This window comes from Haplochromis burtoni, unplaced genomic scaffold, assembly GCF_018398535.1.
Source record: "Haplochromis burtoni strain Fernald_Lab_line unplaced genomic scaffold, NCSU_Asbu1 Contig_99, whole genome shotgun sequence".
Classification (NCBI taxonomy): domain Eukaryota; kingdom Metazoa; phylum Chordata; class Actinopteri; order Cichliformes; family Cichlidae; genus Haplochromis; species Haplochromis burtoni.
This window is the reverse complement of record NW_024582460.1, coordinates 1,712,675-1,729,635: the sequence shown is the minus strand read 5'-3', so window position 1 is coordinate 1,729,635 and position 16,961 is coordinate 1,712,675. Positions and strand designations below refer to the sequence as shown.

General features: G+C 40.4%; 3 protein-coding genes across 7 annotated transcripts in view; 1 reads left to right on the top strand and 2 right to left on the bottom strand.

Annotated features, from left to right (window-relative positions):
* phactr1 (phosphatase and actin regulator 1) overlaps positions 1 to 3,123 on the top strand; it is a 47,150-nt gene extending 44,027 nt beyond the window's left edge. For 2 of the 3 annotated variants that reach the window (XM_042223003.1, XM_042223000.1), the window contains exon 12: positions 8 to 3,123. In XM_042223003.1, coding sequence (XP_042078937.1) covers positions 8 to 250 — 243 coding nt within the window. In that variant the 3' untranslated portion in view covers positions 251 to 3,123. The remainder of the gene's footprint in view (positions 1 to 7) is intronic. The other variant, XM_042223002.1, reaches the window with a different exon arrangement.
* Positions 3,042 to 11,831, bottom strand: tbc1d7 (TBC1 domain family, member 7). Of its 3 annotated transcripts, none has more exons than XM_014338394.2 (8): positions 11,769 to 11,831; positions 11,200 to 11,319; positions 9,410 to 9,490; positions 8,827 to 9,017; positions 7,576 to 7,713; positions 5,348 to 5,493; positions 4,401 to 4,530; positions 3,042 to 3,503 (listed from the first exon to the last, which is right to left on the bottom strand). In XM_014338394.2, the coding sequence occupies exons 1-8, from the start codon at positions 11,782 to 11,784 to the stop codon at positions 3,417 to 3,419; spliced, it is 909 nt and encodes a 302-aa protein (XP_014193880.1). In that variant the 5' UTR covers positions 11,785 to 11,831; the 3' UTR covers positions 3,042 to 3,416. The 3 variants fall into 3 exon arrangements, with proteins under 3 accessions (XP_014193880.1, XP_042078938.1, XP_014193879.1); XM_042223004.1 differs by lacking the exon at positions 11,769 to 11,831 and adding an exon at positions 9,635 to 10,156 and having other exon boundaries at positions 11,200 to 11,762; XM_014338393.2 differs by lacking the exon at positions 11,769 to 11,831 and having other exon boundaries at positions 11,200 to 11,762.
* Positions 11,832 to 12,528: 697 nt separating this feature from the next.
* Positions 12,529 to 16,931, bottom strand: LOC121811892 (desmoplakin-like; the record flags this gene model as incomplete). Its single annotated transcript, XM_042223008.1, has 1 exon — positions 12,529 to 16,931. A coding segment is annotated over one exon (3,813 nt), but the record flags the coding sequence as incomplete, so codon positions are not given.
* Between the last annotated feature and the right edge of the window lie 30 nt (positions 16,932 to 16,961).

The following is a 16,961-nucleotide window of genomic DNA, read 5'->3' as shown; positions in this document are numbered from 1 at the left end:
TGTTCAGGCTGCCATTAGAAAGGAACTAAATGAGTTTAAAAGCACAGAGATGGAGGTGCATGAGTCGAGCCGTCATTTGACCAGGTATGGAAAAGTTGCACAGAACAGCTGCCTTACGAAACTGCAAAGCACTCTTTGTTTTGCTTTTTTGTTAAATGAGGTGTGTTGGGGAAGGTGCCAAAGTAAAGGTCATGGTGGAGTTCTGCTATGGACAGCAGTAGTTTTAAGAAGTGTGATTACACTTTTATAGCTGCCTCAGCCTTTATCAGCTAAAGCCTCACGTTGTCAGCTGTAGCTGTACCATGCTGCGCTGCCTCCAGATTGTTAAGCCCATAATTATGAGCAGCCAAGTGTGAAATCTTCAAATTACTTTCCTAGTTGTTGTTTTGTTTTGTTTTTTTGACGCAAATGCAATATCTCCTACTTTGCAAGTAAACCAGCAGAGGTGTTAACATACTGGTAGAATCATGCTGAAGTCACAGGTGCTAAAATCTGGTGTTGCCATTAAAAATATAGGCTGACTGGAAGTGAAGGTTTTCCTTTCAGGGTATCCTGTCAAATATTTGCTCAGTGAAAAATTCTAATTCGTCATTTGGGTTTTTTGGCTTCTTCTTTTGTCTCCCCTACTCTCAGTTTTCGAGAGCAATGGCAGAAAAGAGGGGGAGCTGTGCTCTTACACACTGTGAGATCTGCTATGATGTGTGGTTTGGAGATGGTGGCGCTGACAAAAAGACAGGAGGCTGAGTTGGAGGTGTCAGAGTTAAATATGTTGAGGTTTTCTTTGGGAGTGGCCAGACTGGACAGGATTAGAAGCGAGCATATCAGAGGGAAAGCTCAAGCTGAGTTTCTTGGAGACAAAATTGGAGGCAAGGCTTCCCATGGGGCCATGCTTGAAAAAGTTGACAGGGGCCTTCACCATGTTGGCCTTTTTTGTTGCTGGTTTGGCCTGGAGTCTTGCCAAGATGCTAGCTTCTTACAAATTTGAAGAATAACGCCCTAGAACAGGGGACACTGTACAAACTCTTGGTTTTGGAGTAAAAAGCCATTCCAGCCTTTCCATCAGGGTAGGTGTAGACTTGTCCAACATTCTTGATGGGCGGACTGGCAGGGATGGAGGGTGCCACCTCATCCTCACTGTCATCTGACCCAGCGCTGCTGGTGGACTCCTCGCTGCAGCTGTCATAGCCATCAAACATCCCGAATGAGTCTCGTCGCTTACGATCTGAACCCGGGGTACGATCAGCCAAATCCCTTGAGTCTTCCTTCGGCCCTTTATATAAATGCTTTTCTAGTTATCTGCACCTAGGGGTAGAACCTAGCTTTGAATTTTAGTCTACCTAGCAGGATATCGACAAATTACTCTGCAGCCGAGATAGTTTTGACATCTTTATAGGAGGGATAGTGGATACGTTGGACAAAGGACATTGAAGATTGAACTTCCAGGCTCATGAATGAAGTAGTTTAAGTAACTTTAAATGGTTGGTGCCAGACAGGCTGCTATGAGTAGTTCAGATTTTCAGGGATTTTTCTGCACAATCATCTCTGTAGTTTACACAGAATGGTCTGAGAAAGCAAAAATATCCAGTGAGCAGCAGTGCTCTGGAAGAAAAGGCCTCGTTGATGCTGGAGGTCAGATGAGGATGTCCTGACTGCTTTGTCTCCTTTTAGATAATTTCATTGTGTCAGAATAAAGAACATTTCTTCAAACATGCTCATTTTCTCTTCCTGGTTTCTTCCTACAGGTTTCACAGGCCGTAAGTCGGCTCGGAGACCTCAGCCATGTTTTTAAAATCCCTTAGAAGTCTCAAGTGTTCAGACTGCTACAGATTTCCAACATCAACTTCGAACTGGCTTCATCACACAAGTTTGAGCCATTACAGGAAACGGGAGAAAAACACTGAGATGGACGGATCAATGACTGTCTCCCCTCTGTGGAGATTTTGGTGACTTCTTGATATTCAAAAGCTTTTAATTGTATTTTTTTTATGATGAAGAGGTGGTGATATCTTTACTTTGCAGCACTTTTTTTTTTAAACAAGGCTCCTGGAGGTCCAACACAGAATCTGTGCCAATTTTACAGGATGGGGACGGTAAAAGATGAAACACAGGGTCTTTATTTCACTCTCACTGTTTTCATGCCTGTACCATATTTTCATCAGGCACAATTTTTCCTTTGAGTATGCTTGTGTTAGCTTGATTTTACTCCACGTATGACATCTCAGTAATCATTTCTCTTTGCCAGAGGCATGAAAACATTCCACAAGTGTGTACTATTGCAGGCAGCTGAAGCTTAAGCCAAATTGCCCTAAAATTCTAATCAAAGTCCAAGAGTGCTCTCTACAACAAAAGGAAATTCCTGTCTCCAAACACTTTCACATCAATCCACTGAGCAATAATGTCAGATTCTCTCTTTTGCATCAATCTAGTTGTGGGCTGCGTTCGAGTGTTCAAACACTTTTCAAACTTCAGATTCCCATTTTAAACCAAAGCAACTTGACCTGTTGTGAAAGCCGTCACCTTGAATGGAGAATTCTGGAGTGACGAGTATCAAGAGTTCAGTAACCCACTGTGTCACTGTGCCTACAGGCGTGTTTACAGGGATTTCAAAGTTGCCAAATAACCTTGTTTATTTGATACAGAATATTATCTGTAGACACAGTAAAATGTTACTGAGCTCTCTGCTGAATTACAAGAAGGACTGTGTTTGCATTTCACCTTTTATTGTCAGACATGAGCCTTTTTGGTACGAACGTGTCAATCCTGCCACCTTACGATTTGCCTTTTTTTCTCTCTCTTTTTAATGGTTTACACTTAAGATTGGGTCCATGAATTGGAGGTTTTTACCATGTTATTGGTGAGAACGAGCTGCGTGGGTTATGATTGTGTATCTGAGTGTGTGCGTATGCAAGAGTCAGTAATATTACTGTCACTTGTACGTGTTTAAAAAAATGTTTTGAGAAAACTCTTCTCAGAATTCTAAGAGGATGTACATAAATTAAAAGGATTTTCAAATGTTCTTTTGTAAAGCAGAAAGACCTGCATGTGGGTATTAATTTATTGTGAGTCTTCTATGATGTATGCAGTTTCTTAAAGAAAGAAACTTATTAAAAAAATAATAAGTTACAGCCTCGTCTGTTTTTTTTCCCCCCCAACCCACCACCAACTCAAGTCTCTTTCACCAGAATGGTTTGCCAGAGTCGCAGGGGAAACCTGGAAAATCAACAGTATGAAAAGGGTCCCCATTGTTTATCAAAAGCAGCCATGATGAGTTTTCAGTTCAGTTCAGTTACGCAGAGACAAAGCCCCGTGGACGGCAAGTGCCACAGTGTCTTAGTGAAGCATTGCGAGTCCAGGTGGATTTCAGGAAAGAAGATTACTTCTGGTTCCAGATATTTTCCTTGTCTGGCTCCGTGTTGCTATATAGCATGGATCAGGGTGCCGGAGTACTTATGCCACAAATCAATGGCTTTAGTGACAATGGCATCTGTGTTCTCCTGCGGTATCTGGAAGAGAGATTGAAGGGAAATATCATACAAAGCACATGCTAGGAGAGAATATGTGTCTGGATTTGAAAAGTTACAATGTAGGGGTCCAACTGTACATCTATCTGTCCTGTTAGGTCAAGGACGTCCAGTTCACCATGAGACTCGTTCAGTTGAATACACCCAGTGACCCAAACAAGTGCTATCAGTTTAGTCTTACATCTACATTCTGACACTGCAGCAGGTGTTTTGGCAGTGCACCAGTTGATGTCTCTCACCTATCTGAACTACAGCACAAGGAAAAAGATTTATTAAAAAAATGTGTTCACTCATTCTATACATTCTAAGTGTCATTCAGTCACAACCAGAACCTGCAACATCTGCTTGAATGGGTCGAATCAGAGCACCCGACTGGTAAGAGTCCGATCATCTCCATTGACTCCAGTGGACAGTTTGCTTGTTTGTTTGTTTTGTTTTACAGAAATAATGGATCACAGAGCTGGAAGTTAGCAACACACACTTGCAGAACTGCATTTTTATAAAGTAAGATATTTTAAAAAAAAAACCTAAATTGTATTAGTGCACATCAATCAAACTCACTTGTGTATTTAAAACATGTTGGTTAATTATCCAAAAATGAATTTGCAGATTTTGGGCATGTTAATTGAGGCCAAATTAGGCTAGCACAATATTAACTAGGAACAACTAATCGCCTGTACATTCTTTTTATCTTAATGTTATTTCATCCAAAATTATATCATCAGAAAAAAAGCCTACAAATCCTGCCAACTGTAACTGCTGTATCTGCATCTGATTTACTGTACTAACTCAAAAACCAAGGCTGGAGTGTTTATTGTTTATCAGCATCCAGGTATTGTTGGACCCATACTGTGAGACACAGTTGTCTCTTATACTTACATTGCACAAGAATTTGACCATGCCCTCTGGCCGGTTGATGCCCATCAAAATAATTTTGTAGCTGAGCAGGATCTCCAGGGCCACAAATACCAGGATCTTACACGAGCCACTGATCACCTTGTCCCACACCCTAAAGACAAGGGAAGACCACAATCAGACCAATAAAAGAGCCAACATACTACCCAGCACGTCCTAGAGCACACTTAAAGTTAGATAAACATAAATTTAATACAATTACTAGAATTTTTTTTTAATACTTCACATGCTTTAAAAAGACTGGCTGTCACTTCACATTTACTAATTAAGGCTGTAGGATATTCCCAAGGTGAGCCAAGAGCTATGGAATTTGTTCGATGCGTTTCATTATTCTCTGGGTCTGTAAATAAATTGTATATAAATAAGAAAGTACCTCCAAAATCTGTGTAATCTGTCCTCAACACAAAAATCCATTTTATGCTGGAAGTAAATTTTGGGCTACACTCCACAAACCCTTGAGAATGTGGAAACCATGAATTGGCCTTCAGGTGACCTCTATGACACAGTAACAGAGCGCTTTGACAAACAGTTAAGACAATCCGGACAAAGTGCAGCTTTCATGCACCTTTATGCTGACAATGTTTGCTTATTCATTAACACTGAAATCGACAAACTCAACAGTTCCTGTAGATGGACTTTTGGGTAGAGTCAGCTGTTGCTACACGGCTTGCTGAGCCATGCCATTCTTTGTAAATTGTGACTTTGGTTGATGAAGAAAAGATGGCCGGCAGCCTTCTGAGTAAGACACAATGTGGAACCCTATATAAAAGTTTTCTGCCATGCTGCCATGACTTCATGCTAAAGAAATGCAAGAATGCCCTTTAGCTTATGAGAATGCAGCTACCCTTGTTTTGTTGGCTCAATCCAAAGATGGTGAAATGAGCAGCTTCTGGAGTGAACAGTTAACTGACCTTTGCAGACTGGATTCAGGCAAGCAGCCAGCAAAGCAGCATCTGAACCAGAGATTGTAGGGTAGCTGATGCAGGGCTCCGCTGTTCTTCAGATGGTTTAGCAGTCGAGGTTCCTCCTGACTCAGATAATGCTCCAGGCTCTTTGGCTACCCCAGGAGGAAAATAACAAAGTCTTTATTTTAAGATCTTTGTGATCCAGATTGTTGGATCATGAGAACTTTACCATTATGCATTATACAGATTGTACAAATAGAAGTTACACCAAGATACTCTCACTCAGTGTCTCAGCGTTCTGTCAAAAATACATCAAAATATGTAGATTCACAAATTTATAAACATATAAGCAGTGTTGGGAAGGTGTATGTATTCCACTACAGATTACATGATTACAGAATACATGCCCCAAAATGTATTTTGTAACGTATTCCAATACATTACTCAATGAGAGTAATATATTCTGAATACTTTGGATTACTTAATATATTATCATGCTTTTTACAACTACATGAATGTACTATTGCTGTGTGATTTATTATTACTGAAGGTTACTCGCCATACCAATACCAACTAGATGTTTAAATCTTAATATAAATGAGTAACAGTAGGTGGACATTAGGTAAGGCTGCACTTTTTGCAGCGATCTCTTATAGAAAAATAATCGCGCGGATATAAAACAGGTCCACAGCTCCGAACCGTAGTAAAGGGACCTCTGGCTAATACGTCGGGTTCATTTCGGGCTCGTAGCCGAAAACTAGCTTTACTTTGTTGTCTAGGTCAACTTTGCTATTGAGAGACAGAGAGAGGCGAGTCTACAGTCGACTCTTAATAGCTTACTTACAACTGGGCTACACTGCCCATGAGGCTATATTCTTTAGGCCTATGCCTGTAACACTCTGTCTATTGCCTTCATATTGAATAATTTTTTGAACAATAATTTTTAACAATATTTCATCACGTCATTATGTGGGCTGCAAGTAGAGATGACGTGAGCCGCGAGATTGAGACACAGGCATTAGAGCCTCTTTATGGGTGTTTTGTTTGCGTTTCCACCAGCGTGGAATTACCAAAAATAGAGAGGATATAGCCTAACATATGAAACAGGAAAAGACCGCCGTGTAATCCCTTTATTTCAACTGTATTCTGAATACCACCTTTTTAAACGGTAACTGTAACGGAATACAGTTACTCATATTTTGTATTTTAAATACGTAACGGCGTTACATGTATTCTGTTACTCCCCAACACTGCATGTAAGTACAGCTGTCACTGTTTTAAAATCCTCAACTGTGTGAAACAGAGCACACGTGCATGGGCCTCAGCTCTACTTTGACAGTTCGCCTTAAATAGAAAGTAAGCAGCCTTTAAAAAAAACTCATTAGACTCAGCAGAACAGCTGTCTGTATGCACACAGCTGCGAGGGTTATTTATAACAACATTATCAGTGCAGCATTATCTCCAACATTATTAAACTTCACAAAGATGAGCAGTCTTTTATTCACACTGCTCATTAAAAACTGACGTACAGGAAAAGAAATTACATAAACACACTTTCATCACCTAGTTCTCATCATTTGTCCTCAATTCTTACTGCAATTTATCCTTTCTGTGACCAAAACTATCCAGAAAATGATTTAGTTTAACTGAAGAATGTTTTCTAACCATTGTCTTTTTTCTGGTCAACATCTGAGGCCTGTACTATGAAGCAGGATTAGGGATTTAGATTTATTGTATCACCTGCATTGTGCATTAAAGCTCTTCATATTTTTCCAATTTAAACTATGTTTTGTAAAATATGCTGCTGTGCTGACAGCACACCTGGCCATATGTTACCAAGACTGTCCCTTTACTTTGAATGGGCTCACTTAGATAGCTAACACCTGGGTTACTTCATTTGACTACTGAACACCTTCATGTAACCATTTAATGAGGCTTATGTTGTTATAGTTTTTGCTTTGTCGTTTTTCAACAATCTTCTTGTGGTGTGTGTGTGAGCGACGCAGTGTCTGCATATGTACCTTTATCACAAAACGTATCTAAAAAAGCTGCACTAACGCCAATTTATTCCCGTTCTTTTAGTTAATCTATTAACAATGTCAAACAGTTTGACAGGCTTATAGTATTTTTGCACAAAAAAGGTGCTTCACAAAGAGCTAGTAGCTGGAAACTTGGCACATCTCGGGATGGTGTACAGTGTGTGAAATGATGAAAACTAAACATTAAACACTTACAAGGTGAGGTACTGAGTCTCCAAACTTTGTATGGTACTGATTGACAAAACACTTGACGAGCCAGTAGCAGTCAACAGGATCATCTACAATCTCTTCCATGGCTCGGCTGATGGAGAGGAAGTCTTCATTCTCTTCATCCTGGTGAAGAAGAAAAAAACAAAAGAAAACATATCAACAATACAGACCCAGAGAAAAACACTTAAAATAAAATCTGTACTTTTTATGTGGTCATTGTTTCTTAACAATCAAACAGCTATACAACAACACTTTCATTGAATAGAACAGAATCTTTATTGTCACTGTTACAAGAACAATGATTGTTTGGCATCTCTCCGTTGGCAGCATGTAGATTTACATTCAGTTAGTTTGTTTAAGGACAGGAGAAGAAGATAAAAATAGGCATAGGTTTTAGGGGTATCTACTCAGGGAATGTGTGTGACACACAATGTGTGTAATACTATTGACAATGCCTTGGTTAGTATCATTATTTTCAATCTCACATGTCTGAATTTACAGCTATTTTTTCATTGACATACTGTATTAACACAGCTGATCTAAAAATCACACACAAAAAGCTCCCCATAAAAACCTAGTAGGAAAAAGTTACCAGAGGGGATAAATTCAGTTTTAGAATTTAGATTCAATGTTAACTGTAGCTAAGTTCAAATTGTTAATGCTAGCTTATTTTAATCAACAGCATTGTCATAAGCAAAACTAGGGTGGCAAAAGATTATTTTAGGGTGGCACATACCACACCATGCCACCCCTGCAGATTGGCCCTGTTCACTGCAAAACCAAGACGCCGCGTGTTAACATCTCCCCACACACCCAAACAATAAAACCAAAAAAAAAACCAGTTAAGTAAACCATCTGTGATACCTGTGACTGTTCTTGGGCAGTTGTTTTAGTCACTATCCAGACTTTTGTTTCTGTAGTTTGATATCATCACATTTTTTTATTTTCCAATTTTTAGATGTTATAAGCATGACATTATAATTTCAATTGCTTATTTTGTCTTGTGAATTCTTGCTTGATGTACTTTTTGTTGCTATGATCTTTTGTTTGATCTTGAACTCTGCTGCTCAACCCACAAATGCATTTTCTTTACAAATGTGGCACCATTTAAGGGGAAACAAACAGGCTTTCGAACAGTGTGAGAATTATTTCTTCACTGTTACAAGAAAGAAATATGTGACAAAACACAAATTTACATCCTTTTCGCTTATTATGGACTGATATACTTTATTTTACCGGGGATGAAGTCTCAGAGCATCGCGGGAGGGTCTGGCTCTCCAGTTGGAACATCCGCAAGTAAACATGGGTGGAGGGTGTGGAGGAGTTGATGTATCTCATCACTTCCAGAGCTTCCAGGATATCCTGATACTGCTCCTTCCTGTAGCCCCCAACCAGAGCATGAGAGTCACTGTGTGGAGGTAGGATGCCTGCAGGCACAGATGACTTCTAGTTAAGAAATGTATACATACACATTTAACAAAACTGAGTTAATTTTAAAAAAGGAGTGCAGTGTTCAGTTGTGTTGGACAGATTAACCTATTTAGCATAAATAAGTTCCAAACAAGAGAAATCGAAGTAAACGAAACATGTGTTTACATGCAGCTCTTAGCCTTGCATATGGCTGCATATGTCTATACTGCAAATCACAATTACTGAAAATGAATATTTTAAATATAGTTTTTTTTAAAAATCTTTAAAGACTAGTGCAGTACAATAGCTAAGTGATTCTCTCCCGTATTTTTTGTTTCTACCCATCTAGTCAAATCTGCATAACTGAAGAGGGTGACAGGGTGAACACCTGATCGCATGTGATTCTTACCCAGCAGTACCTTCCACACATGAATCCTGTACATGGAAGGAAGGGGGAACCTCTGACTGAAGGTGCTTAGCTTTTCTAAATCTGTAAGAGAGCAAAACTCTTCAGGTATGAAGTTTAAAAAAAGGGAAATTGAAAAAATATATATATAAAAATACATTTATTTATTTTTTTGGTCTGGCTTTTTCCAGACCAAAAAAAAAAACCATGAAAAATGTGTCATTGTACATGCATATGTGTGCATGTGTGTGTGTTCCGTGTTCAGCCAAGAGAAAGTGTCCCTTCAGTCAGTTAGGCAAAAGTCAGCAATCTTAGGTCGACACAGGTGGTCTTGAATGAGGGGGGAGGCAGTAGTTGAGGTAGTTGTTTTGGTTAGCGGAACAAACAGCTTCCAATTTTACAACCAGCCTTGTGGGATTTTGAACAGCTGTAGCCGCTTCTTGTTCTTCAATAAGCCAGGCCCGAGCCAGCTCCAATCAGCCAGAACTCTGCTATTGTGGTTCCAAATTGGTAGATGTCGTTCAATGTCCTCCATCGAGAGTGTCGTCAGACACATGATGCAACCAACCATCGAGTACCCGGCAGCAAACGTCTCCACAGGACAATTGGGCTCTCCCAGGCCCAGGAGTTGTCAGTTTCGTTAAGGGACCAAATCCATAATTCTTCTTTAGGTTTTTAGAGAACAAGTCTGGGAGACTCTCTTAGGGTTAGAGAATAAGCGAGACTATACAAAAGACACGAGAAGCCAAGCTGGAAAGATAAGGGAGAGGGAGAAGGAGAAAGATGTACTCCATTTTACAGTGTATGACTCAGGAAAACAATCCTGCTCAGTTATTCATTCAAGTTTGAGATCTGTGGCAGTAAAAGAGGAAAATGTTAACACTGGAATGTTTTTCCTCCTTGGAAACCTGCAACATGACCAAGAAGGTGCCCTTCATTTAAACGTTCCTCAGTTAGTAAGGGACCCAAACTGTGCGAAGAACATATATCTCAAGCCATTACACACCATCAACACCAGCCTGAGTCACTGACACATGGCAAGATGCATGCTTTCATGTTATGTGCACCATATTTTAACCATTCATCCGTCTACCATTTGAATGCTGCAGCAGAAATCAAGACTTATCAGATCAGACAATGTTTTCTACTGTTCAATTCCAATCAGCCCATGACGATTAGAGTCTCCGTTTTCTGTTATCAATTGACAGGAGTGGCACCTTCTGCTGCTGAAGCCAATCTGCTCCTAAGTTTTACATGCCGTGCATTCATATTGGCACTTCTGCATAACTAGTTCCAATGGGTGGTTCTTTAAGCTACTGTTGCCTCCCTATCAGCTCAAGCAGCCTTTGCAATCCTCCTCTGACTTCTGCCATCAACAAGGCATTTTCACCAAGAGAACTGCTGCACAGTGCATTTTTTCTCTGCAAACCCCTGAGTGGCCTGTGCCACTCCGATGGTGACAAATCAGATGATGCAAACAACCATGCCGCATTCAAAAATCACTTAAACCACCTTTCTTCATTTTGCAAGACTCAGTTTGAACTTCGGCAGGTAATCTTGATTATGTTTACATGCCTAAATGCATTCAGTTGCTATCACGTGATTGGCTGATGAGATATTTGCGGTAATGAGTAGCTGAACAGGTGTCTTTAATAAAGTGTTCGTAAGATTATATTATAGCATAGGCTTACAGGTATATTGTTATTGTCATGGTAGTGCGGACGCTTAGCTAGCAAGAGACTTTACACTTATGCTACCTATGCTAGCACGAGCGATAATTTTCCGTTACCCACCCAGAGGATTGTCTTTGAGTAGTATCTCCAGGGACTTCTTCTCCTCCACTCCTCTGAAACCCACTTTCTCGTAGTATGCAGAGCGAAAATTTCTCTGTGGGTCATCAGCCATGGTGCCGCCTGGACAGTTAAACATGTGCATTTCAAACTAAAGAAAAGCAAACTTTAAGTATTAGCCTGTTTTAGCCTGCATGGACATAAGACAAAGTTTCTCGTCCAGACGTGCAGCTTGGGGGAAAACAGAAAAATGTTTTTAATTTGGCTGACTAAAAAAGTTAATTACGACGCCCTGCAGTTTGCTGGAACACAAACACAGTGAACACAAAGACTCCTGCCTTGACGTTTCAAAGCGTTTCGTGCTCCCTCGACCATCAGCTGCCCCACAGCTATTTGCTACATAACGTCAGCAAACAAGCTAGTGTTAGCTTAGGAACAGATAACCAGCTAAAAGCATAACTACTCTAAAGTAAAAATTCTCTGAGAGACTACTAAATAGTATTAAAGTGGCCATCACAACCAGTGATAAGAACAATTTAAACAGATAAAAAATCTACAGATAAATTGACAACCTCCTCCGGATGCCATACAATGTTGTTATGAAAACCCTTCCGGGTGATACTATCAAAATAAAATCCGTAGCAACGTTCCAAATATGAAAAATATTTTTATTTTGAAAATATAGATTACCATGCTACGCCTCATATACGATTGCACTTTCAACTCTGCTTGCCTTGCATTTCTTGATCTTTATCTTGCAGGTTATTTATACTACATTATTTATACTACATTATTTATAAACAAATAACTAATAAAGAAAAATCAACAAGCTTCTTTCTTTAAGGGAAAGGTGTGTCACAGCTTTCATAACCCACTTAGAATACTATTTAGATTGCTACTTTTTAGACTTCCTATATTCATTTTATTTTATTGAACTTTTCTGAGACATTTTTGCCTTTTCGAGCTATTTTGTTTTGTCAGATTCTATCATACTATTCTACTTTATGCATCTACCATGTTATTGCCTGTGTTAACTGTTTGGGTGCCCTAACACCAGTTGTTCAATTTTATTTCTTTCAAATCAAACCTTAATCTGAAAAATGCATTTGATTACTTGTGATAATGCCAAGGCTGAAGCAATCAAATACAAATATCTATAATTTTTAATCTTTCATTTAGCATTTTATATAGATGAAATTACCACAGCACAAATGTATTGTACTGCGAATTGAAAATCAAACAAAAATAAAAAACAAATAAAATGAACAAACATATCTTACATGGCAGCAACAAAGGGTATTTTAGATGAACACAAATAAGAACAGTCAGGAATGAGCAAAAAACTCAAGTTTTTATTTTAAGATACTGGAAAAAAAAAACGTTACAAAAGTGGAAGCACTACTGGGCAAGAAACCAATGAATGAATAAATGATGACTTTATGAAAATGATGAAGAACAGCAGTTAAGCCAATGCAACCCAACTATAAATCCCTCCCTGTAAACCAAACACACAACATGTCAAATAACTGTAAACACTATTCTATCATTTTTCAAATGCAAAGCATACAAAGTGATATTTTCATTAATTTTTGAAAAACAAATTAAATGACATAAACTATATTTTTAATCCACACACCTTATTTTAGAAACCATTAATACTTTTGTCCATTAAAAAACAAACAAAAAAACAAACATCTTGCAGTTTTTCTGTATAATTTGAACTATAGATTTTTAAGCACATCAACACCAAAGCTTACTCTAAAAATATGCGAACATTTAACAATTCAGACTGCTAAATATAAATTTTCTCCTCACACAGAACACTCATTTTTTCCACAACTTTTTTCCAAAACACTGAAAATAGTTTTGACAAATTCTGATTTGTGTGCAAGAAAAGCACAAACTGCTTTTCTTTTATCAATTTAGCTTTTGGTTTGGAAGGAGTTGAAGCTGGAAATACTGTAGCGACTGACTGATGAGGATATGGGAGAGCCTAAGTCTAAACTGTTCCTGCGGGAGCTTCGTCGTGAGCCACTCCGGGAGCCTGTGGTGGATCCTGGGGCAGAGGCAACATTGTATGGACTACTGATGCCTCTCGAAGACACAGATGACGCCTGGAGCATTTTAACGCCAGTGCTTTCCTCTGTCAGGCAGTTATCCAGAGCCTCTTTGTAAGAGATTTTAAGTTTACTTTTGGGGCATGTTAGGTTCTTTGTGTGGTATTTCGTATCTTGGAGCTTCTGGCCTGCTCTCCCATCCAGCCAACCCATTTTCAAGGCATCTTCTATGGTTCTTCTACCACCCATTTCTGGGTCATACAGACCTCCTGTTACAACTTGGAACTCCATGAATCTCTGTCCTGCTTCATATGGCAGCCACATCTCCTTAACTGCCTCAGGAACTGACATTTTTCTCTTCATTTTTACATCTTCAAAGCCAATATAGGCTTTTTGAGCAGGCTTAAGTTTAGTGGCCATGTCTTCAGTTATTATGCCCATACGACATGCCTCTTGGATGCTGACCCTTCTGCCACTTGCAGGATCAACAATTCCTCCAGTGCACGCCTGGGCCTCAAGCAGTCTCTGGGTAGTGATGGAATCCACTAGATCACGATTTAACGCCTCTGTGACAGATATCTTCTCTACGTTGTCTGTGTCAAAAATGGCACCAATAGGTTCTTGTTCACCCACTATTTCAACAGGAGAGGACAGAGTGAAAGATACACTGGACATGTGTTTATGGAAATCAGGTGAATCTTGCGAAACACTGCTGGCGCTTCGCTCTGTGACAGTGGTCGTCTTTGTTGTGGTCATTTTAGCGAGAGTGGGAGATAAGGGTCTTGACACCAGTGAGGATGATCGTGAGGATGATGTCGACAAAGAGGGAACTGAGCCTTCTGATGTTCTTAAACTTGATGATGAAGATGTTTTTGTAGTTGTTGATGATGATGTTACTGAAGATATTCCCAAAGGTGTTCTTGAAGTTGTTGATGATGATGATGATGATGATTTCACTGAAGATGTGCCCAAGGCAGCTGGTTGTCCAAACGATGAGCTATGTTTGGTCTTTCTGGTGATGATATCAGCGAATTCATTAATGGTGATGGCTCGTGCACGATACTGAGCTACAACTGATTCATCAATTAATCGCTTTTCAAGCAGTTCTGTAATGTCATACTGTCTTCCAGTTTTCTTGTCATTAATAAGAAACTTTACAGAACCATCTGGAGCAGTAATAGTGACCTCTTCCCATTCACACTCTTGGTCGGACAGCTCCAGGAAGGTCTCGTAGTCAATAAGCCCTTTGTCATATGCTTCTCGGACTGTCATCTCTTTATTGGTGTCTGGGTCCACGATCAATACTCTCCTCTTCCTCAGAGTGTTCTTCTGTGTTGACTCTTGACTTTTCTTGTCGATTATAGGCAAAAGCATGAGGCCGGTCTTCTTATCTGGGATACAGCGGTTCTTAAGCTCCGTGTAGGTTAGGTTTTCTTCCGTGTTAGGGTCAAAGAAACCTTTAGTATCAGCATTCTGATCAGAGAGGATCTTAATCATTCCGTCATCCAGGTAGCCTCTTTTGTAGGCTACATTCACATCAATACGATGACTGTGTTCCGGATCAATGATACCACCACTGGCAATTTGGGCCTCTAGTAGACGAATGCCATGGCCTTTCTCCACTAGACCTTTCTCAATGGCCTGAAAGAGAGAGATAGTCTTGTCTGTACCAGGCAGTCTGTAACCAGTCACAGCCCTTTCTGCCGCTAGCAGGTTATCTTTAAACTCTGGCCCAAACAGTCTTCTATTGTAGGCTTCACTAACAGTTAGATAGAGATTGTTCACAGGATCAACTATAAAACCTGAGGCAGCCTGAGCTTCAAGTAGTTCAAGAGTGGTCCCAGATTTCAACAGTCCATCTTTCATTGCCTGATAAATTGTCAGTACTTTATCACTGGCCTGATCATAAACTCCTGCTATGCAGGTGGAACCTCTCAGATAGGAGCGTAGACGCTCTTCAACCTCTTGGCTAGTCAATCTACCTTGATTCAACTTGTCAATATCAGACCGCTGCAGCAAGTTTGCATCCACTAGATCCACAACAGACACCTGGCCCCTAAGCCCCTGGACAGTTGCTGGCTTTTTAGGTTCAGGGAGAAGCAAAAGACCTGTGCTTGGATCAGCTTTACATTTTTTCTTCAGGGATACATAAGGAGTTCCTTGCTTGGTGTCTGGGTCCAGATAACAGTCAGGACCCTGACTCAAGGCATGGTATAGATCCTGATCTATGAGATTCCTATTTAGTGCAATGTTTTTGGGTAGGAATATACTGAGGTCAGGGTCCAATATACCCCCTACAGACTCTTGAGCTTGAAGCACACGCAGAGCTGTGTCCTTGTCAATTAATCCCTTCTTCATGGCCTGGCCAGCTGACAGAAGTTTGCCAGTAGTAAGGTCTTTGTAGCCTATAGCAGCAGCTTCCGCTGCAAACAATTTTGATTCATCCTCTTTATCCACTACTCCTCTGGCACATGCTTCTTTGACTGTTAGTTTCTGGTTAGTTCTGGGGTCAATGATGTGACCTGTGGCAGCCTGAGCTTCCAGTAACATGTCAGCACTATCAGATGACAGAATTTTCATTTTCTTTGCCTCTGTAAAGGACATTTTCCTTGAAGGCCCAACTGCCACACCAGCAATGGATCCGGTCCCTTTTAGAAAGACTTTCTTATCCACAGAGACTTCTGGGACTGTTTTCTTTCCCTTCAGTAGTTGGTCAAACGTTGATTTGTCCAGGACCCCACAATCAAGCAACTGCTGTGCTGAGACTGGTTTGCGAACACCATCAAACATTAGTTTGGAAGGGTCCTTCCTCTCGGTGACTGGTAAAAGTATCAGGCCTGTGTGAGGCTCTGATTTGCATCTTCTCTTTAAAGACCCATAGCTGACATCACGTTCTGTGTCTGGATCAAGGTAACAATCGGGGTTCTGGTTTAATGCACGAAGCAGATCTTGATCCAGAAGACTATGCTTTATAGCTGTGTCTCTAGGTAGAAACACGCTAAGAACTGGATCTAGAATGCCACCTGCAGATTCCTGGGCCTGCAGCAGACGTAGTCCTGTCTTTTTGTCAATTATTCCCTTCTTCATCGCCTCAAACACTGAAAGAGGCTTGGCTGTGTTAGGATCTTGGTAGCCCACGGCAGCAGCTTCTGCTGCCAAGAGTTTCTCTCGATCTTTACTGTCCACTACTCCCCTTGCACATGCCTCCTCTACTGTCAACTTCTGATTTGATGTAGGCTCAATAATGTAACCTGTAGCAGCCTGGGCTTCCAGAAGTAAATCTGCACTATCTGGGGGCATGATCATCTGTTTCTTGGCTTCTGCTAAAGAAATCTTCCCTGAAGGCCCAGCTATTACACCAGCAATTGAACCAGTCCCTTTTAGAAAGATCTTTTTATCCACGGAGACCTCAGGGACAGTCTTCTGTCCTTTTACTAGCTGGTTAAATGTTTCCCTGTCAAGAACCCCACAATCAAGCAACTGCTGTGCTGAGACTGGTTTGCGGACACCATCAAACATTAGTTTGGAAGGGTCCTTCCTCTCGGTGACTGGTAAAAGTATCAGGCCTGTGTGAGGCTCTGATTTGCATCTTCTCTTTAAAGACCCATAGCTGACATCACGTTCTGTGTCTGGATCAAGGTAACAATCGGGGTTCTGGTTTAATGCACGAAGCAGTATCCTTGATCCAAAGGTTACAGCTTTATAGCT